General features: G+C 37.0%; 1 protein-coding gene across 1 annotated transcript in view; it reads right to left on the bottom strand.

The window, feature by feature from the left end:
* The window catches only part of Lama2 (laminin, alpha 2), a 544,126-nt gene that overhangs the window by 17,949 nt on the left and 502,842 nt on the right, over positions 1 to 23,335 (bottom strand). The window contains exons 51-58 of the mRNA XM_013026778.1: positions 23,073 to 23,217; positions 19,494 to 19,632; positions 18,304 to 18,315; positions 14,720 to 14,840; positions 12,294 to 12,470; positions 8,415 to 8,563; positions 2,069 to 2,245; positions 1,436 to 1,583 (exon numbers count right to left, since the gene is read on the bottom strand). Of these exons, the coding sequence (XP_012882232.1) occupies positions 1,436 to 1,583; positions 2,069 to 2,245; positions 8,415 to 8,563; positions 12,294 to 12,470; positions 14,720 to 14,840; positions 18,304 to 18,315; positions 19,494 to 19,632; positions 23,073 to 23,217 (1,068 nt within the window). The remainder of the gene's footprint in view (positions 1 to 1,435; positions 1,584 to 2,068; positions 2,246 to 8,414; positions 8,564 to 12,293; positions 12,471 to 14,719; positions 14,841 to 18,303; positions 18,316 to 19,493; positions 19,633 to 23,072; positions 23,218 to 23,335) is intronic.

Below are 23,335 nucleotides of genomic sequence, written 5' to 3'. Positions count from 1 at the left end.
TACCACTGTGGTGCATATAAACTAGTAGGACCCTCCCTAACCCAAAGGCAACTAAGACATTCATTGGGGACTGTAGACTTACTCATCCTTGAGCCACAGAATTTTTTCCTGCCTATAGGTCTATTCTAGGAAAATAATCAAAGATAATGAAAACATTTCGGTCACAGAAATGCTTATCACAATATCATTTCTAACAGCAAAAAGTCGAAACACCTATTCCAAGCATATAAAGTCAGAGTGTTGCATTGATAACAAGTCAGATTCTGGAATCAAACCTACTGCATTAAACTTCCTAGACTGGCATCTACTAGCTGTTTGAGTGGGTTAGTTACTTAAGATAAATTAAGATAGATAAGTTACTTAAGATAGACAATTCTTGCAGGGCGCCAGTGGCTCCTGCTTGTTATCCTATCTACTCTGGAGGCTGAGATCTGAGGATCCCCTTTCAAAGCCAGCTTAGACAAGAAAGTCGAAGAGATTCTTATCTCTAATTGACCATCAGAAAACTGGGAGTGGCACTTTGGCTCAACATGGAAGAGCCTAGCCTTGAGCAAAAGTGCTCAGGGACAATGCCCAGGATCCTAGTCCAAGCCCCATGACTGACACACACACATAAAAGATAGATAATTCTTATCAAGTCAACTGAATGTAGAATGATAATTTATCTTTTACAGAACTGTTATGAGAGACGCATTAAAACACTGGAAATTGTCTGTGGCAGGCACGTAGCAAACATGTGAATATCGTAATTATTATCATCATTATATGATAATTATGCCATGTATGAAATGCTTAGTATATGCCCCCAAATTTAGAAAACTATCTTTTAAGATTCATAACTTTGATATATGTGTTGCTAATACCTTCAATTTGAAATCAGGAAAGTGCAGACTAGGCTAAGTAGCTTTTTGAGATTCATTCAAAGGGATGTTTTGAGACAGGGATTTGAACAAGTGGACTGGAGGCAGGATGCTGAACTGTGAGTCTCTGTATGTGTGCATGTCTGTATCCACAATAAAAAACACATTACAACTTATATTTGCCTGGTATTTTCAAACAGTTTTAATTAGATACAACTTTCTTTAGACGCAGAATAGCAAACTGTTTGGCTGTTGATAAAAATCTGTATGTAAAAGGCAAAGAAAAGGCACTGAACATTGCTAGGAGAGTCTTTATGTATCACTTTTTTTTTTGATCTTTCAACTTGTCAAATGAAAATGTATTTTTTTTCTTTTTTAAGAAAACAAACATTAAAGACAAACAGAGCAATAAAGAAAGGCAATTCAAAGAAGACGTGAGAAGAGCAGGCTTTTCTAGGGGTTGCCCTTCCTCCAACTCTGGCAGTAGAGAACCCAGCTACCTTGAACAACTAACTCCCTTTCTTAAAAGAACTCAAATGCTGAGGAAGGGCAGCAACGATACATAAAGCACTCACATGGGCCAGGGCTGGAGTGGGAACTGGTTGAGGCTGGATCACTACTTCCGCTGGGACCACTCCATTCTCCTCTTCCAGGGGCTTCTGATCAGCACAGCGACCAATGTCTGCGTTTGTGAAGGATACAGGCCGAGCGAAGTCCATAGGACTAAGGGAATAGAGCCAAAGGAAACGATCTTCATTTCCTACTCATTTTCATTGTCTCCTTTCCTTTTTTTTTCCTTTCCCTTTTTCTTTTGTAACAATCTTTGAGCTTGATCTCAGGGCCTCGGTGCTGTGCCTGAACTTTTTATGCTCAAGGCTGGTGCTCTACCACTTGAGCCACAGCTCCACTTCTGGCGTTGGGGTGGTGAATTGGTGATAAGAATCTCATGGATTTTCCTGCTCAGGCTGGTTTCCAATGGTGATCCTCAGAGCTCAGCTTCCTAAGTGGCTAGGACTACAGGTGTGAGCTGTGTCCTTTCCCTATATAACTGAAAATGATTCTCTATCAATTCACTTTTATGACCCTTAGTTCAGCATTCTGATTCTAAATACAACATCTGCAAGGGCTCCCACCCACACTTTTGGATCATGCAGGTACAACGACCATCTTTTGATTAAAACACGATAGTCACAAGGAGAGTCACTTACACAGAGTTGATGACAAGGTTCCACACACAGCCTTCAAAAGGAGGAATATTTTGAAGAGGAGAAGGCTGAAATTCAGGTGGGGCGCCTCCAATGAAAAGCTTTTTGACTTCAATAGGTTGTTCCACCGTCAGGTTTTGCATATGCCTCTTGTCCTCATCGACTTGGACAGTGAAGAGCCTAATAAGGCAGTGAAAATAAGTGACTATAAATTATATATTATATTATCACAGTTGGAAATTACTTTCTTCAGGGTTTTTTTTTTTTTTTTGAGACAGAGGCTCATGCTTCAGTGACAAATTTGTGAACTTGTGATCCTCCTTTCTCAGTCCCTCAAGTACTGGCTATACCAAGCCATTATTGCTTTACAGGAGTTGTCCCACAAACCCCTCATTGACTCTGCTGAAAATGTACTGAAGCCAGGCAATTGTGCAGTTTGCAGCAGGAGCTTCTAAGGTGGAGGTGACCATCAGAGTCTGCTGACCCACACACGAGCCTGTGACAGCCATAGCTTCGTCTATGCAGCAATGTCTAATGGCCTAAGGATAAGTGGGTTTGGCGCAGCATGGGGTCACATTTTGTTTGGTTCTTGATTTCTGGGTTAGTGCTATTATCTTCTTGCTAGTGGACAAACTGTACTCCTGAGAGCTTAGACTGCAGGATTCTACAGCAAACACTTACGTTGACTTTAGAAAGAATATAGCTGCTGGCTTTTTAATAGAAGAGGAGGCAGGCAAGAACACTAAGCTAATTATTCCTTGCAATACTTTTTCTTCAGTGGCTGTTTCATTAATTTCCCTAATTTGCTTATGAGAGATAATTCACACACTACTAATTGAGACCCTCATGCCACTAATTCACAACAATTCTTGTTTCCCTGGGCAAAGAATCGGGAGACAGTGTTCCACTGTGGATGACAATGGCCAAAGGCATTTCCTCTTTGCAGGTAGAAGCAGGTTTTGAGTTTAGTCCCAGAACTCATCCTGCTTCTGTTAGTCATCGGTGTTAATCACTAGCCCCAGGATCATAAGTGGATTACAGCGAACTTAGTTTCTATCTGAGGAGAAAGCTGAAGTTTCTGGGCAAAAAAATTCAGACTAATATGACAAAATACTTGATTTTATAAGTGAGAATGAATACCTTTCTTTGGGGGGGAGGAGCACAAAGGAAAGGTGATATTGACCAAGAAGCATTGTACTCACAACCTGACTTACGGAATTGTTAACCCCCATTGTACAATTATATAATAATAATAATAATGAAAATACCTGGACATAATAAATAGGCCAGTAGTGCTCTGAATTGACACCCAGGAATGAATTTACCTTGATATCTATATCTATATCTATATATATGTATGAGAATAATAAGTGAGAATAGAACAATGAAACCCACTATGAGTTGCAATAAAAAGAGAGGGGGAGGAAGAGCTCAGAAAAGTAACTGAGGGGGTAACTTTGACCATATGTATGTATGGAAATATAACAACAAGACTCTTTTGTACAATAATATACATTATTTAACAAAAAAAACCCAAGAAAATCGGGTACTGGTGGCTAGCAGCTAGGTGCTCAGGAAGCTGAGATCTGAAGAATGCAGTTCAAAGCGAACCTGGAACAAGAAAGTCCATGAGACTCTTATTTCCAAATTAACCACCAAAACAAACAAACAAATAAGCAAATAAGCTGGAAGTGGAGCTGTGGCTCACATGGTAAAGCACTAGCCTTGAACAAAAAGTTCAGGGACAACGCCCAGGCCCTGAAGCCCCAGGACTGGCATATGCACGCGCGTACATGCACACACACCTACACACATGAGTGTGCACAAACACAAATAATAATAAAATATATTAAAAATGAAATAATAAGTACAATGGTTATGCAACAAGTGACCTATGCTTGCAATCCCAGTTACTCAGGAGGCTGAGATCTGAGGATTGCAGTTCAAATTCAGCATAAGCAGGAAAGTCCATGAGACTCTTATCTCTAATTGATTACCAAAAACAAACAACAACAACAACAAAAACCCCAAAACAAAAAAAGGGCCAGAAGTGCAGCTGTGACTCAAACGGTTGAGCTCCAGCCTTGAGCAGAGTGAGAATGCTTAGATCCTAAGTCAAGGCCCCGTAATTACCTCCTCCCCCTAAAAAAAGAGGGCTAGAAAAAATGGATTCTCCCATAATTCAAAGGGTCATTGTTCATGGATATTGAGTGGACACATCAGATTGAGTTTCAAAAGGAATTTAGGGAAAATGAGCTTTCTTTAGACTTTGGAAAGATGTGTTGGAAAAAATCAGGTGATTCAATATCATTGTCAGGACGACCAGTTTTTTATGGCACATTCAGAAAACTAGTCACTTCTGGGGAAAGTGTGACTGTGAGAAACATCTCCTTTCTTCTTTCTCCTTTTGGGCTGAATGTAGTCTTTCTACTAACACTGTTCTTGAATCTTTTAACAAGTTTTAAGTCTCTATTAAAGATGGCCCAAGGAGAGTAAGTCTCTACTCTACTTTTAAAGAAGGAGGTTTCCTCCTATTTCTAGAGTAGACTCCGTAGTGTAGTTCTGTCCCTGACCAGAATAGTCCTTTTTTGGGGGGAGGGAGTAGAAAGAACAGACTGGAATTAAGTACTAGCACGAAGCTCACTAGCAATGTAACCTTGTCAAGGTATATATTTAATTATGCTCAGTTTTCATTCAGTTTTATCACTCACTTATAAAATGGAGATAAAAATGCCTACTTCAAATTTGGAAAATGTGAATTTTTAGAGTTTGGTTTGAGGTTACTTTAATTAATACGGGCATTTATTTTTGGTCAGTGGTAGAGCTTGACCATGGGACCTGGGCACTGTCCCTGAGACTGTGCCCAAGACTATTGCTCTACCATTTGAGCCATAGTGCAAAGAATCTGTCTGGGCTGGCTTCAAACTGGAATCCCTACTCAGCCTCCTGAGTAGCTAGGATTACAGCATGAGCCATCAGTGCCTGGTGAAGACTACTGCTGAATCCTGCTTGCAGTTTACATTCTAGGAGCACCAAATCTAAATAGCCTGTTTAGTTCTTTTTTTAGAGGAAGACATTCACAACATATCCATTATAATTCTCATGATTTATTTTGTATTTTCTCTTTTAGTCTTAATAATAATTTTATTGAAGGACTACTCTGAGGAAAACATCAAATAAAATTTCATTATCCAATAATAATGTTACTGGCCAAGTGTATTATTATTTTCTTGTAAAATTTCAGTGATTGGTTCTTAGAATTTCATAATCAAATATTTTATTCCCTACAGTCTGTTCCTTATTGTTAGGAATTTTGGTCCAATATTTTTGCTCAAAGTCATCACCAATTGGATTTTAAAAGATGTGTCTTTCTGTATGTAGTTCATATTAAAAATAAAATAAAGGTAAAATCCAATTGTTCTGAATGAAGACATTTTAAAGGATAAAAGAGAAAATACTTGCATTTAAATATGCAGATTATCTCATTCTGAAAACCCTAAATTACTTCTGAAATATATGCTGTGATTTCAGGGCTTTTTAGTACCCATGTTCAGTACCCATGTGTGGAATGCCTTGACAAAAGAGAAACAACTCAATTGTTTATGTAACCTAAGGAGCTAAGTCAGACCATCAGAACCTAATGTTTCATGGAGTTAGAGTGGTGGCTCTCAGGAGAAGGATAAGAGGGCCAAGTTGTTCTGAAAGGCAGGGATCAATGAAGTAAAAAAGAAATTAGAATACAAAGTGATTAATAGGACTTTTCCAGAGGAAGGGACACAAACAGAAAGCCGAGTAGAAAGGAGTGGTAAAAAGAGGCAGAGAGGGAGAGAAGGTTCGTCTTGAGAAGCTTTTCTCACAATTGGGTTAAAAAAACCTACTAATTTTACAAGATGGTATTATAGAATTATCTAGGGTTTTAAGAAAATAAATGATGATTGATTGGCATTTATAGTCTGAGAAGAGTACTATTACTAAAACAGTAATAGTACATCATAATCAGCATGAAGAGATATAACTTTTTTTTTAATCATTATTAGAAAAGCTAAGACTCTGTGCACTGGCAGCTCAAGCTTATCATCTAGCCACTCAGGAGCTCTGAGAATCAAAGTTTGAAGCCAGCCTGGGCTGGAATGCCTGTCAGGCTTTTTTCTTCAATTAACAATCAAAAAGCTGGAAGTGGAGCTGTGTGTCAAGCAGTGCAATGCAAGCCTTGAGCAAAAAATCTAATGGACAGTGTCTAGGCCCTGAGTTCAAGCCCCAGGACAGACATACAAAAAAATGGAAGGATAAGAATGAAGAATAAATACATGTCCAAGCATATATGGAGACATTAAAGTCAAATATCTCTGTTTAAAACCTGACTCCATCATTTAGAATGATTGAAGACCATATTGGTTTAGTATTTGAGCCAGATCATCCACTAGCCAATTGATGTATGTTAATTAAAATGTCTCAGAAGTTCATCTCGCATTAATGATCTCTGGTTAATGTAGTGTTGTGTGGTATATGCTTCTGAAGTAGATGGTCACTATGTTTTGACCTTAAAGTACAAAGGAAGCCATTATGGTACCAAATATGTTCCTGTTTTGGCACAGAGTTCAGTGACTACACACTAATATGTCCAATATATTATTCTGTAATTAACAGTGAATGGCAAAATTGTTTGTTTATATGGCCAATTAACCGAATGACCGGTTTTTCAGGCATGTACTATACACTGAGTGTAATCAAATGAAGGTTAGATTGATGGTCAACAGCTGTGAAGTTGGCATAACAAAACACCCTACTTGGAGAGACACCTGTTAGAAGGACAGCTTTGTACAACATTGAATGCATTTGGGGATTTCATAATTGTTTTCCTGCAAAAATGACGTATTACAGGTGCTTTGTAGTCAATCATGTTTCTCAAATCTGCATTTTTCTAGTTGAAGTTCTTTGAACTGGAAGACTTTCAGAGAGCAATAAGAACTAAAGTTTGGCACATAGCCTAAGCTCTAGCCTGGAAGATATACAAAATCCGTATTCTAAAGCATTTCCTAAAATATAAATGAGAAAATTTAGCCTGCCTTTCTCCTCAGAAATCATGGCTCCACGTCTGTCCATTAGGTTAGTAAAAGTTCTGTTTGTCCACATATTGATGCCTCATTTGTCTTAATCATGGTTTCTAAACAGCTCGGTTAGTTAGACACTTGGCATGAATGCTTGCTGTCAGTTCAGCTCACAACAGAATGCTCAACATAATAATAATGAAATGAGCCAAAGAATGTTTCTTTTATTTACTTAGACAATAAGAAATGCTTATTACTTATCTAAACTGCTATCCACACAAGAGGATAATTAGAAAATATAGGTGTTGAACTATAAAATAGCAATTGTTATTTGAATTACTGCTACACATTTCTCCTCTGGTTGAGTTGAAAAGAATTCTTTGCATTTTGAGGTATCATTAGATTTGTTTTCTTTTGTTTGCCTTCAGTTTAATAGATGGATTGCTAGTTTGGAGGTCTGAGGCCCCCTAAAGCCTCTGGGTTTCTGTTTTCTTTGTTTTTCTCTAATTCTCTTTCTAAATGAATTATTTCTCTGAGTTGTACAATATTTTGATGAAAAAAATGCAGATGATTTTCTCAGTAAAGTAATAGAAAGCATGGCAACATGGTACAGAATGAGAAATCAGTTTTTCCCCCATATAAAGGTCAATTCCTAGGCTCCGGGCAGATGGGATTGAGGAAGGAGAGTGCCCTGGGGAATGTGTAGAGAGCATTCCTGCATGAATGAATCTCAGGGCCACCTCCATGTTCCTTCTGTCCTTTACCTGTTTCCTTCCCAAGCTACTGTAGGGACCCTGTGCACCTTGGAGTGGGGAAGCAGAGATGAGACACCTATAGAAGGCTCTGGAGGTCCTGCAGTGGCCACTGCTGCGGGCTGGATCTTTGTGACAGGTTTTGAAGCAGCTGCCATAACTGCTTTGGAACCTGAATGAAGTCACAGCTGCCAATGGCTGTTGGCTGGCCTCAAGCCATGCTGTGTGTTTCACTAGGTGAAAACCTGACTGTAGAAGAGAATGCTTCAGAGATGTGGAGGGAAGGATTTTTTCCTTTCTATAGCTTGGGAACATACAGGCAGAGAGGAGAACTGCACAGAATGAAAATGTTAAGAGTAGAATTCCTAAGGGCCCAACCAGGTAAATGAGGTTCCTGAAACATGAAGAGCAAAGAAAAGGAAATTAAGCTACTTTCTCATGTTTGTAATGCATAGTGTTTCCACAAACACAGAGGTTTAGGCATAGACTCCTGCTGGCAAAAAAAGTTAATAACAGTTCCAAAGGTAAATTCTCTAATGGTGCAGTTACCCCCTGGTTCTCTCCATGTGAACAGAATGCTCTCGCCCATCATGAAACAGACTTGGCTCTGGTCTGACCACAATTTTCCTCATTGTTCGTGTCCCAGTGGAGAGATGCACCTCTAGGCGACCCTTGTTGAGGAATATGGCATAATAGGCCTGCAACAAGCAATACATAGGGAAGATTAAACCTAGGACTTAGCCTGAGATGTTCAGACAGAACCAAAGCTCCAACAGCTTAGACAAGACATTAACACTTGATACTTTCTACAACAGAGTTGGTGAAATAGCTGGAAAGATAGTTTTGGTCATCTACCATTTCTGCTTGTTGGCAGAGGTGTTGAGTAGCAGTTCGAGGCCAAGCAAGTTTGTGAATCTGAGCATGACAGCGGCGCTTGCACTGGTCCTTTAACTTACAAAACCATCAGAAAACAAAGGAGGTCAATAAAATTCTTCTCCTTTAAAAGTGCAAGTGTGCAAGTATAGTTGCAGGTATAGTATAGCTAGTTTCGGGCAGTCAGCTTTTTGATTCTCTACCTCATGACATCTTGAGTGTTTAGATGTTAATTTGTTCTCATGGCTAGGGGATAGATTGCTATTACAAACATGTAACTTGTCGTCTACATTTAGAAAGAAGGGAGACAATTTTCATCCACAAACATGTCGGCTTGCTTTCTTTGTGCTGCAGTTACCATAGCAACCAGTATGGTTTTGATATCTGCTTATGAGCCCCAGGAGGCCTGTATGCCATCCTCATCCCCAAAGCTGATGCCTTGTGCGCTCCCTCTCTTGAATGGTACTAGGCCTGATCACTCAGTCTGCCGCAAGGGATCCATGGTGGCAGCAATGGTATGTGTCACCATCATCATGTGCCTTCAATAATTTAACTAAGTCATTTCCTAGCCCTAAGCCCGGCACGAAACATACTGAGCGCCTGGATCAACAGTCACCATATCTCTAAGAAGCCACCAGCAACCTCTTGCCTACAAAGGTCTCAAGGGTTGTTTGATTTCTTAAACTCATTAGGAAGAACACAACAACCAAAGACCCTTTGGATGTCAAAACTCTTAGTTTGCAAGTATAAAAGATGTCAACTTCATAAGCACTGATGCTATTACAGACTCCAACTATTTAACATTGTTTCCTCCTTCAGGAGCAACTAACAAGTGATTTTTAAACACATTAGTATTAAAATTCTGGGACATTAATTTCTAATTCACCAAACTGAATTAGGAATTTACTCTAGTGCTTAATAGTTTTTTTTTATTTTAATAGTTTTAAGAGGAACAAATTCTGGTTTCAGAACTATTCTGAAATCTAGGGCTGAAGATATTTGGCAATGTCCAAAGGAACAAATATCTTTTACTGTAAATCTATTTTGGAATGTTTCATCTGGTATTATTACAACCAGCTTATCAATTGTAAGACTGAGAAAAGAATTTTACTTTTTTTGGATTAAAGGATAAAGGACTTAAGAGGGCATTCATATTTCATATTTATTCAGAGATTATTATGTGCATTGAGAAATGGGAACCTTTTTTCTCTTTCTACAAAAACATTTGCATTATGACTATCTGATACATTCCTCACATCCTAAGAGCATGCAAGTTCATGAAGAAGCTGAATTCACACTGCAAAGTAAAATCTGCTTGTACATCAACCATGTAGTCAGAAAAGTATTTTGTTCTCTAGAAGTTTCTTGCAGATTCCATCTTTTTACTTATCTATCTCAGAGGTAATATGGAATTTATGCTTACTATATCCAAATTAAAACAATTTTGAAAAAGGCAATATGTACTACTATGTGCATGTAACAATATGTTGTTTATTGCTTCTTGTATTAGAAATCTAACAGAAAGGACATGATACAGCGCATTGCATTTCACTTTTATTTAGCTTATTTCACCTCTGTTGTCTTAATTTTCACTTGTTACTACTACTACTCCAGTTGATAAATTTTCATGCTATCTCTAGCTTTTCTTCTATCAGAAATGCTTCTATGAGTATTCTTGCAATGCCTCATTGTACATGTAGGCAAGAATTTGGGTCTACATTTGTAGCACACACATATGTTCAACTTTAAAGACAGTGCTAAGTCATTTACCAAGTGATGGCAGCTATTTATTTTTTCGAGCTGCAATGATTAAAAGTCCTCTTTGTTCAAACCTGTAATCCCAGATACTAGGGAAGGGATTTGGAAGATTGCAATTTGAACTCAGACTGGACAAAACAAAAACAAAAAGACCCCAAAAACCTTTATAATTTTTCCATATAGGGCTGATGTCTAATTTTTATATTTATTCAAAAATTATACATTATCCTCATTTGTACCATATTTATTTGCTCTTTTCTTATTGTACTCAAGAAAATAAGTGCAAAAAATCAGCCATCCATTTTCTTGGACTTTATTTTCTAGCATGTCTTTTAATGTTTTCACTACCAATAGTACGTGAATAGTGTTTGTATAGATGGCTGTGAAAGTTCCTTCTTAGTTTAACTTAGTGTATTTCTTTATTTGTTCATTTATGTGTTTATGTGTAATTCAGGGCTTTTTCCTAGCGAGGCAAATGTTCTATTGCTAAACCATCCCCCTCTAACTGCCACTAGATTGCTGTGCTCTTTCTATTTCATACTTGCAGCCATGGATTAGATACCAGGTATATTATATCATATATTCTTCTGTTGAGGTATAGTTTTGTGAACATTTTTAGTCTGGGCTGGCCTGGAACCACAATCTACTTGCTATCAGAATCCCAAATAGCTAGAATTATAGATGTGATCCACTATGCTTGGCTATACTATGTATTGTTTTAAAATCATATACAGTTGTTTTACTCAGTGTTTTTTATTACATTGAGATAATTATATGATTTTTTAATTAAAAAATCTTAACCTGCATCTGCATTCCTGAGATAATTCAAGACACATATGGTTATAGACTATTTGATTCTATCCTCAGATATTTTGTAAAGGATTTTTTTTCTTTGTAAGGAAAGGGATAAAATTTTGTCATCTAGTATTACTGATTACTAAATATTAAATTCTAATGTTAATTAAAAAACCATACAACTAAATGCATGATGAGATTCACAAAGATGTCTGCATATTTAAGGGAATATTTTAAAGATTCCATCTTCTGATAATGGCAGATTAGGTAATTTCTATGAACCATCTCACTAGATGAAGTGAAACGACTAACATTTAAAACACAATGCAGAAGATATTGAAGAAAGTCCACCAGAAAGAAGAGTTCTGATGCCTAAGTCTGCTAGGGTGAGGGATTTTAGCAGAAGCAAGTGATGTACATCTTCACATTCACATCCTTATACAGTAGATGGTCTTCAGGCTGGGTTTTAGCATCTTTGAGTGAGCTTGGGCTACAACTGTGCATGCCTGAGGGCTTTGTATGCCTTTTCCCACCCCAGGTACATTCTCTACTCTTTTCTGTCCAGAGAGGGTGAGAATGGTCAGTCTCTAATAGACTACATCACCTCAGCTACGATCACTAGGAAACTGATCCTAGAAGAAACTGACATTTAAACTTAATAGACCTTGGAAGAATATCTATATGGCAAGAAGCTAAAGAGAAAAATAAAAAGATTAAGGTAATTTGGATGTATTTGAAACTTCCTTTTTTATGCGTGTAAGTGAAGTATGGGGCAAATACAAGTGTGTCTCAGCCCTTGAAACTGACCAACAGGAAAATCTAGAGTCCAATTGCCCTTAGAAGATGACGCGAGAGAAATAGAAGCCAGCATGGACAAAGGGACTCTTTCAGTCAGCCAAAAGACGACAGTTGAAATAAATAATACAAATCTCAAATGTAAAAGCAATTAAGCTGAATTATTTGGACATTACAGGAAGTGGTTTATTGCCTAGCTGCAAGTACCTGTCCAGTCTGCCTTCGTTTCCTCCTGGGTGGCACCACGGTTCCTCCACTTCCCAAGAGGATGATTCCAGACTCATTCTTGGTGCTGAAGGACAGATTGATTTCTGTCCCTACGTTGATAGGCACAGGGGGAAGCTCCACAAAGCCAGGCTTGGGGAAGCTAACTGTGTAAACATTCTATGAGTAAACAAAGAGAGACAATGATTATAAGTGAATATTCAGGTTAATCTCTTATCTCATTTGCCCTTAATACATGCAATGTCACGAAATACACTGTAGGTCTAGAAAGCACTTAAACACAAAGTGACATGGAAAGGTGGAGAGCAGCTGAAGAAATATATTTCCACTTATATCTTTGAATCTTCTGAGAAATATAGTTTAAAACAAAAGTTTTGACCTCTCTTTTAGTTCAGGACGTTTGGTTTAAACTAGAAGGGCCTCATTGATCAGATAATGTTATTCTTTCAGTTTAAACCTGTCTTTCTGGTATCCCTTGAAAATACTCTAGTGCATTCCTGGAATATACGCTAGCAATTATTTTTTTGTGTCTTAAAGAGGAATATAACCATGGTTCATGTCTGTATTTTTCCTCTTGACAAGCCCACAGAAGAGATGTTCATTACAGTTAAATGTGCAGTTCCTAGAATAATTTCTAAAAATCAAATGCATCCTAAATGCAACCTAAACACTGTAGAGTCCAGAAAATAATACCATTGTTTCTGAAGATTATACAATGAATGCAGTTGTACTTCAGACAGTGACATCCTCTATCCCAAAGCCATGTATTCTCTAATTTATCCATTCAACTTGTTTTGCATTTCATAAGCCTGGCCTCTTTCTCTCTCTCCTCCTTATCTTTAAAGTGAATCACAATAGACATAGTCATATAAATATGTGGGGGCTATCTGACAGCAAACATATAGGTCACCATCACTTTCCATGGCTGGAGGACACTAAAAGCTATGGATGTACTGGAATTATTTAAGCATGTTCCTGTTGTCAGGCATTTACAGTGTTTGAACTATTCATTTTTAAAGTCCTGGATCTTGCTGGAGTAAAATCAAGGGCTGCTTTCATGTGGGCTATTTTCTCTGTATAGTGTTTCAAGCTCAGTTGAAATGACACCAGAGTTGGTAAAATGTATAATCTACCTTCTATTCCAATTTTTAAATTAGGGAGTTTTAGATTGTTAAGATAAAACTCTTGTGTGGACTTTTCAACTTTCTGCCTCATAGTTTGCTTGTGAAATAATTCCTGGTTACTAAAATGTGCCTTAAGAAAGAAGTATCATTTCTATGCACACAGGCTACTCATTTTTCTGGACAGTTTTCCATCTGTGTGTAGATATCTTGTGAATGTGTATGTGAGTTAGTTTTGAAGATTAAAACTCACAGTAAAATTTTATTTAAGAAGCCAGAATGAATCCTTAGAGTTTTGACTCCTTTTGTATTTTCTTTTTCTGAGTTACTCCTAAATTCAGAGTGAGTATCTATTCCCGATTTTAAATTGGAGCCTGCAGCTATGAGCAGTGAAGACCATGCAAGTTCTCTTCTAGTCTCTAAACCTCAGTGCTCAGAAGACAGATTCACCTTTTTTTTCCCTTCCTGTCTTCTCTTCATTTCCTTGAGCTCTATAAAAATAATTGGATTAGAAGAAGCAGCCAAAAGTGAGAGTCATATCGTGTGGGTAATTAAAATTGATAAGAGCGATATATTTAACCTTCTCTTGTTTTAGCGAAGCTCATCACTGTTGAGTTCTCATGAAAGTCATGCAATGTCTGTTGTTGCCCAGTGGCTTTGGCTTACAGCTATTTTAAAAGAACAGAGATATGCCCTGAGTCTTTTTCACCTATGGCTCAGCCTCAACTAAAGAAAAATGCAGAACAGTTGAGAGGAATCAGAGGGCCTCTAGGATATGCTAGTGACAAGAGATCCTGAGACCCAAGAACTTTCCACTCCTATCACACACATCTGCAGAATTGATGTCACAGGTCCTCATCTATGTAATCTCCAAGACAGAGGGGCTAGACTTTACAGCTGTGGACAAGATATTGAACACCAATGACTATGGTAGATGTTACTATTGCTGTTTGCTTAAACAGTCTAGAAAAAAGGAGTCATATTAATAATAAAGCCATATACAATACTGAAAGATAAAATGAATGTAAAATAGAGAAAACATGATGGAACCAGAGGGGATATGAATATTAAAGATACATGCTACACACTGAAGAGCTAACCATTTTGGAAATAGGTCACAACTTCAGGTCTTTAATCATTATTCAAGTCTTATTTTATCATTTGTACTGTGTCACAACCAGGATCAGTAGAAGTTTAAACTATATGAACAGAGGATCTATCATTAGAAAAAGAAACTAGGTCATATATGATGGGAATGTGTTTAGGAAAAACTTTGAACAGTCCCACCTCCAGTGAGCATCCTTTGGTAACACCAACATAATCTGGGCTGCTGAGGATATTGTATGGAGTTCTTGAAATTTCAATATCTTTGAGGCAACCAGAGTATTTCTTCACGTTCACTTCTGGCCTAATGAATGGTCAAATAGAAAACAAAAGCATTATCATTACAGCAATGATAGCAGAGTAGCCTTTGACCACTGGCAGGAAGCATTGGAGCAAATACACTGGCTGGTCCATGTCTAGCAAACTGCACACGTGTTCACATGCACCCAGCTTTCCATCCTCTGCCGGTGAGGGGGTGTTAATGCCATTGTGCAGAGAGGTCTTGATGGAGTTCTCCTCCTCTTAAAAAATAACCTGAATATTTCAACACAAGCTACATGAATTAATTGATTTATTAATACTTCATGTGCGTAATGAAATGAGTGCTTATTTTTCCATTGTAGAGAAGGTAATTATGCAGGCAGCATAATCAAATTATAGACAAAAAGTCCCTTCTTACATACATAAACATCTTCAGACAACTTTAGGGAAAAATATCTGGAAATGTTTATTTAAAATTACTTTTGAATTTGTCAAAGAGGAAGAGTGACTTATATATACTTATTTTACATATTACATACTTCCTATCACTATTACAGGTTTCTTTATAAGATAAAAAATAAGTTTTAGGGTAAAATAAGCAAGTACATTATAACTTCAAAAATTATTTATTGACACTTTTTTTGGAAGCAGTGGCTGATAAATATGATAATACTATATATATTTTTAAGAAAAGTCCAAGAAGCACTCTTCTTTACTATACTGTTATAACGTAGATATTTTTCAAGTTAGCTTTCAGATTGACCCTAATGTTTGTATTATATTTGGAACAATAGAAAAATTATGCATCAGAATGTGAAACATACACATTTAGTTTTTGCAAAAATGTTGAAAAGTAGCTTCAAACCAAAACTATATTTGAATGTTTGCTTTCTACTTACTATTTCTTAAAATGGAACAAATGTGTCAGCAGATTAGAAAAAAAAAGGAATTATTTGTACCAGATATGATGGCAGGTGCCACCTAGCTCTCTAAAGGTAAAGACAGGAGGATTACAAGTTTGGAGCCAGCCTGAACTATGTAGTAATTTCTAGGTCAGCCTGGGTTATAAGACCCTATCTTAAGCAAACAAAAACCAAAGAGAGTAAAAGAGTAAGGGAAAGAGAGAGAAGACATAAAGAGAGACAGAGAGAGGAGAGCAGATAGAAAAGATGGAGTAGGAAAAGAGAAGGAAATGAAGTTGAAGGAAGGTACAGGAAGTGAGAAGAGATGAGGAGGAAAGAAGACAGAGAGATGATAGGCTAGAAGAAAATGAATTCTTAGCTCTTGTTCTGATTTACTGTGTTACATTATACAAGTGACTTGACTTCTCTATAACTTTGTGTTTATGAAATAGGCATAATGATGATGATGATGATGATGATATCAATTTGCAAAGTTGAGACACATTAATGAAGAGCATGGAACATGGGAAAGCTCACTCCATAGGAAGTAGCAGGATTTACATGATGATGAGTTTGTAACTGTGATATTCAACAGAGATTTCTATGATGATGGATAAAATCTGTAACGCGCTGTCCAATTTAGTGTTACTTGAATTCTGTGGCCAAATGGGATGTACAATATAACTTGCACTAATGAGGAACTGAATAATTACTGCTGTTTATTTGTTTAAAGTTAAATAGTCTCTGTGACTAGTGAAAATACTGAACAGTGGAGCAATGTAGGGACATATAATGTATTTTTCCTTGTATGGTATTAATAAACATCTGGAGAAAGTATCAAACAGGCACCAGTATTGTACTTGAAAGGGTAATGATTCTGTCCTCACTGTCCGTGGATGCCAAATTTCTCTTTTACATCTTAATTAGAAATACATGGCAAGAGAAAAAAATAGGTAGGAAAATTAGACCTTGGTAGTGTGTATCAGGTGACTGGATTTATGTCAAATACTTTTATCTTCCTTTGCCACCCCTCTCTCTGGAACATCTATATTTTCTGTGACCATTTTCCCTTGTTTCCTCTTCCTTTAGTGAATCATTATGAAGAACAAGTGGAACTGGAGGGCAGGGAGATTGCATAAATCCCTTCTTGTACAAAGGAAAGAGAAGGGGTGCATTTCAGTTGCCATGTTCCCTTGGCTTCCATATTTCCCTTCAGGGGAAAACAGATTCATCATTTTTATTTCAAAAGTTTTATCACTGAAGTAAATCACTGCTACAAGCTCATTGTTTCATAAAAATAAAAGGAATCACTTAAAAAATATAACAATTTCACAATGCAATGAAGACCACAAGAGGCGAGTAATGAAGTGGTGATGGATTTCTAAGGTGACTATGGATCTCTTTTTTCCTGAAGGTTTCCACTCACAGACATAATTACGGAACTACATGGTGCCATTTTTGAGTTATATCAACATATATTTCTACTTAGGGGGGCAATCTTGCCTTTTAATCATCTCCACAAACATGACTTGGCTGGTTTTATAATAATATTATAAAACACCTCATTCTCACTTTTCCCCACTTTCTATATTTTCTAGTTTTTGATATTAGAAGTTTGGCTTTTCCCCTAACCATTTTTGGGATCAGTTCAGCTTCATTATCTCTGGTGCAGAAATCTGGCACAATTAGGTCGGGAAATGCCCCAATCCAAACTTTAGTTCTAGCCAGAGTATGCCAGTTCTGGGCTGGGATGTAGCTCAGTGGCAAAGCGCTTGCTTAGCAAGCGCAACGTCCTGGGTTCGATCTCCAGTACCAAAAAAGAAAAGACAAAAAAAATACAGTTAAAAAAAAACCCACACAGAGTATGCCAGTTCTGCATATCTTGGTTTGATCAGCCACTTAACAGAGGTTGCTAATTCTTGTTAATGCCTGTTTGTAAGCAAGAACTCAAATATTTCTGAGAAGCTGGGGTGGGGGGCGGGAGGGGATGGACCATAAACTTCTTCACTGCTAATTAAAACATTTGTTTGAAATGTTATATTTTCAAAGAATCTTTTCATCTGGCTCCGTAGTTAATTCTAAATAAAGACGGCAATCAATAAGCAATTTTGACAAGATGGCCAAAGGTCATATAAATGCATATTGGCAGGCCTGCGAAAAGCAACAAGGCAGTAGTAAGCATTTAGAGAGCCCAGATGGAGTGTTGAACACACAGCATGGTACCAAGGAGGCCATTATCTGGGATCCAATCCCAGAGACCATCTTTATTCTTTTACCCAGAGCCAGTGGACACCCATGAGCTTGACCAGCCGCCCATGATGCTGGTCTCTGGCAGGCAAGGCACGCAGGGCTGAGTGTAAGCTGTGGAGCGCTATCACCGCTGGTGAAACACCTCAAATAGCAACCCAGTTGTTGGTGTGTAAGCCGCAGTATCATTGTCAGCACAGAGCAGCAGAACTCCTTTACAGTGTATTTGCTTGTGAAACGTGCTATGAAGAAAAGCTGCATAGGTGTCGCTTTGCTTCTGCACTGCTGCTTTATCTAAGAAGCCACATTTGCCCAACCCATGCGCTCAAAGAAGGCATGCATAAATTTAAATTTTACCTGGCTTTCATACTAAGTCAAGGGAAGAGAAAAAAAAGACATGATTTACTTAAAATTGCCTTTTCATATCATAAATCAATTAACTTTAACAATAAATGTATTAAAAGTCATTGAAAACAAGGTGACAAAACAGAAAAAGGAAGTGAAATTAGAATTCAAAAATGTCTATTAGTCATATTTTTTCTTGGGCAATTTTTACTTTGTAATCCTGATTTTCTTTTTGCTGGTCATGGGGCCTGAACTCTGGGCCTACGCGCTATCCCTCAGCTCTTTAGCTCAAAGCAAGTGCTCTACCACTTAAGCCACAGTGCCACTTCCAGTTTTCTAGTGGTTTATTAGAGATAAGAGTCTCACAGAATTTCCTGCCCAGGCTGGCTTTGAACCATGATTCTCAGATCTCAGCCTCCTGAGTGTCTAGGATTACAGGCGTGAGCCACCAACACTCGGTTCAACTTCTATTCTAATTGAATTCAATTAACATTTATCAAGTACCTAATAGGTATTATAGGTTTTATTGATTATGTGTTATCATAAGCAATAAACGTATATTATTTTATGTTTCCATAAACACTACATAAATTAAATAGTGCATCATAAAATATTTTATGCCTTTTATAGAGATTTTTTTGTGAATTGACTTAACCATGTGCAAATGATGTCTTCTCATCCTGCTATATACAAGGCATATATAAAATTATTTTAAAATGTCAGCACAGGCGTAAGAATAATGAATGTAATTCTAGTATTTGGTATACCCCAGAGCTCCAATATGCCATTATAATGCTAATGCTTATCAATAAAATAGGTTATACTCATAGTATCCTGGAACACTGACTAATTTTCAGAACACTAAGAAATGTCAGATTGCCATTATCTCCACCGAACAGCAATTACAAGATCCACGTTCAACTCTGGGTTCTACCTCTAATTGTTTTCGGAATTCTTTTCAGAAGGATTATAAGGGAAATAGTGATTCAAATTGATTTATTCAACAAAGATGTCAAATAAATCCTTTAGTTTCTAAATTCTGATGTTGTTCCAATGTGTAACAGAATTTTTTTTTTGATTAGGCCTTTCTTCAGCTAAAGGTTACATGACATTCCTATTATAATTAAACTTAATCTCTTTAGTGAGCACAATGGCCATTTAATTAAAACTTAAGTGTTAGCTTTAAATATATACTGAATTACCTCAAGTTTCTCAGAGTTGGCAGGCCACCAAAGTATATTTTGTCATCTGCTTTCAAGTCAAGGCCAAAGTTATTTCCAGAAGATGAAGTTACTATGTTCTCTTCCTGGTTAGTGTCTATATCTACAATTGATATGTTAGCTGTAAAGAATACAGAAAATTAATCATTTAACTTGAGTAGTGACAACCACACCTATATTATCATTGATAATTAAAGTTACCTTCAGTTTTCAAATTAACACTAACTTTTTCAAGCACTTGAATTATATTTAACCATTTAATAATTGCAGAAATAACAATAAAATCATTATTGAACTATTCACAAGAGAGAGCATAAAAATAATATGTTGAACCCAGTGATAACAAACCAATGTTCACTTCTTTAGTATATTAACAGGTTATTATTACATTTTTTAATGGCCAAGATGTGTTTCAATGTATAGATATACAACAGTTTCTGTTCTCTTATTTACCTTTCGTTAGGTGTTTGAGTTGTTTTCAGTTTTTGAGAATTTCAAATGAAGGTAAAAATGAATATTCTGGTAGTGTCTTGTACAGGTATGTGTTTTCATGTGCTTGGGACACATCTGGGAGGGGATTGGCTGGTTGATTCATGTGGTGGATGAGCTTGCCAATGTATGCGTCAGTGTTAGTATGTCATTTTATATCCTCATCAGCAGTGTATAGTTTCAATTATTTCGTATCTTTGCCAAAAATGGGGATGACCAGGCTTTAAAATTTTATACATTCTAATAGTGGCATAAAGTCATCACATCTAGGATTTATTTTGCCTTTTCTTAATGTCAAATCCCACTGCAACTCTTATTTCACTGTTTTAAGAGTGATCTTTGAATATTGTTGCTGCAGGTAAATAGCTATACTCTCACATTTTATTGTGATTGCATTTATCTTCTATGTATTAGACATCCATGTGTTTTACTTTTGCTGCTTATAATCTTTACTTTTTTTTTGTCAGTCATGGGGCCTGGACTCTGGGCCTGGGTGCTGCCCCTCAGCTCTTCAGCTCAAAGCTAGCATTCTACCACTTGAGCCATAGCCCCACTTCTGGCTTTTTCTGCTTATCTGATACAGAGGAATCGAACCCAGGGCCTCATGCATGCAAGGCAAGCACTCTACCACTGAACCACCTTCCCAGCCCTACTTCTTTTTACATATAGTTTCAATGCTTTTAAATACAAAAAGACCTAAAGTAAAAGTGAGAATGACTGTGTACTGCACATGCGTATTGCAATAGAAGTTAGAATCGGACCAGAAAGGAGACTGTTTTCTATAATCTTTTATGCTATAATATTCAACTCTAAGCTCTCACACTGACCTCTCCACAATTTCCCCCCAAACATACAAAGACCTCCACATTTCCAAAGATGATGAATTCCTTTGCTTTTGTTTTTTTTTCTAAGCTTTCTGTGTCAAATTACTCTTCCATCTTTCAGAAACTCTCTTTCCATATCACCAGAATTTCTCAATCACTAACTTCTGCTTTCTCTAGTTAGTTCTTTATATAGTCTTGTTTTTTTTAAAAGATCTTTTTAACCTACTATTTCAATATTTATATTCGCCAGGGTTTTAGATTCTACTATTACAACTATAAAATGCTTGGATTTTCTCATTCCTATTTAGAAGCAGCTACTCAGAAGATGATGATCATGATCCAAATCTCTCTTTGAAATATGTGATGCTTAGATTCACATGACGAATGCCAACCAATTACACTGACTCCCTAAATTTTTAAGGGAATTAAAAGTACCTTGAATATAACATGCCCCACATACAACTCAGCATCTTTCCCAGAAAACCTTTTATCTTGCCTATATTCAATAGCTTTTTGGCATATGGTTTTTTTTAAAAACACAAAAGTAATTATTCCAGAATTAGAACTCCAGAAAACTCTGCCATTTTAAATTGCTTGAAGTATCTCTACTTCACTCATCCCTCTTCCCTCTCATGGTCATTAACATTATTTTACCTCCCTATGATATGCAGTTTTCTGCAGACAGAAGGAACATCCTAAATCATCACAAACTTACCCTAGCTGTGGTAACACTTTACAAAAGCACACATCTGATGGTATCACACCTTCTGATCAACACTCATAATTCCCTGTAGCTTAAATCATTTCCTTAGCTCACAAGACTGTTCATAGTCACCCTGTTATTTCTGCCTGTTTTGCACACTCTGCTATCTATGCCTCTTGCAAAAATTTTAGCCTATGGATTCCTTTTCAGTTACTAATATGTCTCCCAAAGTATGCTTAGCAGAAATGTACTACTGCAGGATTGGAAGGATTTCTGTGATTGGGGAGGTTTAGGAAATGCCTCAAGTGAGTTTAACCACTCACTTCTTACCAAACAACTCCACATGTGCATCTTGCCTCTCATGTGGAAACTAAGTATGTGGCAGCATTCCAATTTATAGAGGCAAAAAATTAGTTTTTGTTTCAGCTGAAGAATTCCCCTAAGTTTCTTTAAAAAAAAAAAAGATACAGTGGGAAAGTGATGCATTCTCCTGTCTGATGGTTTCAAGCTTTTGCATAATTTTTCATTCTCTGAAATGGTCCCAGGTGATTTCATCGAGCTAACTCTTCAACTCCTGCCTGTTTCTTAGAGTCGTTCTTCTGGGAGCAGATCTCCCCTTTCCACTTAAATATCCCTCTCTTCTGAGACTGCTAGCAGAAGTCACATCTCTATCAGCAATCAACTCTGTCCTCAATACTTCTCTCACTCCCCAAGTAGCTCCTTGAAGACACGGCTTGTGGTTGGCTTCCCTTAGTTCTTATACAATATAAAGTAACTGCACACCAGACATTTGTTAAGTGAAGGAATGAAAGCTGGTACAAAGGTAAATACAAATTTTCGTGAACAATGGCATCCTTAACATTAATTAGGTCTATTTGTGTTACAAGGTATATCAAGGTTTTTTCATATCTAAATTGCAAGCATCATGCTAAGAACTAATAGATCAACTTTATATTATGAAATCATATGTACATACATACGTGTATATGTCCACAGTATATACAAATTTGAGTACGCATCCCCTTTAACAACAGAACAGAATACCTACCTATACAATCATATGAAATAATGTCTATGGAAGAGTTTTCTTGTAAAGTCTCAATGGCATAAAAATGTCATGTTATTGTTAATTATTTACTTGAACACATACAATTAATTTTTGTATTTTTAAAGAGAAAGGAATTGCTCTATCACCCTGTAAATTCCACTGTGGGATGCTTCAAGGAAAACATCTTGACAAATAGGAAGAAAAGACATTTTTCAAAGCTATTACATGATGCAATTTTACAAGTTGTAAGACAGTTTTATGCTTTCAAATTAAGCTCCCGGTTTCAGAAGAAAATGACAGAGAACCATTTGGCTCTTCAATCAGTCTTGTCTAATCCAAACCATCTATAATCTAAGCCAAAGAAATGACTGCATACATTTTTCATCGAGCTTGAGAGAAGCTAAAATTACAGACAAGGTCGTTTTCCTGATTAGGCTCATGGGTACTTTGGATAGCATGATTAAGGCCCATACTGCATTATTACTATAAAAACTCACCTTGTTTTTGAATTCTTGACAGGGTGAATGATTTCCATTTCCCATCATTATGGTTTTGATTGCTGACAACGGAAGCAATACCTGAACCTAGATCATAGCTGACTTTTATGTGGCCATCACTGAGCTCGACACTCATGAAATCTTTCTGTTAATAAAGTAAAAATACACCAGTGATTATATACGCACAGAAACATAAGAACATTCATTTCTTTATGAGGTCTATAATAGGACCTTACAGCTAAATCATGGTTTAGGCTGCTCTG

This window comes from Dipodomys ordii, unplaced genomic scaffold (assembly GCF_000151885.1).
Source record: "Dipodomys ordii isolate 6190 unplaced genomic scaffold, Dord_2.0 Scaffold97, whole genome shotgun sequence".
Classification (NCBI taxonomy): domain Eukaryota; kingdom Metazoa; phylum Chordata; class Mammalia; order Rodentia; family Heteromyidae; genus Dipodomys; species Dipodomys ordii.
The sequence above is the reverse complement of the archived record's forward strand: the minus strand, read 5'-3'. Positions and strand labels throughout refer to the sequence as shown.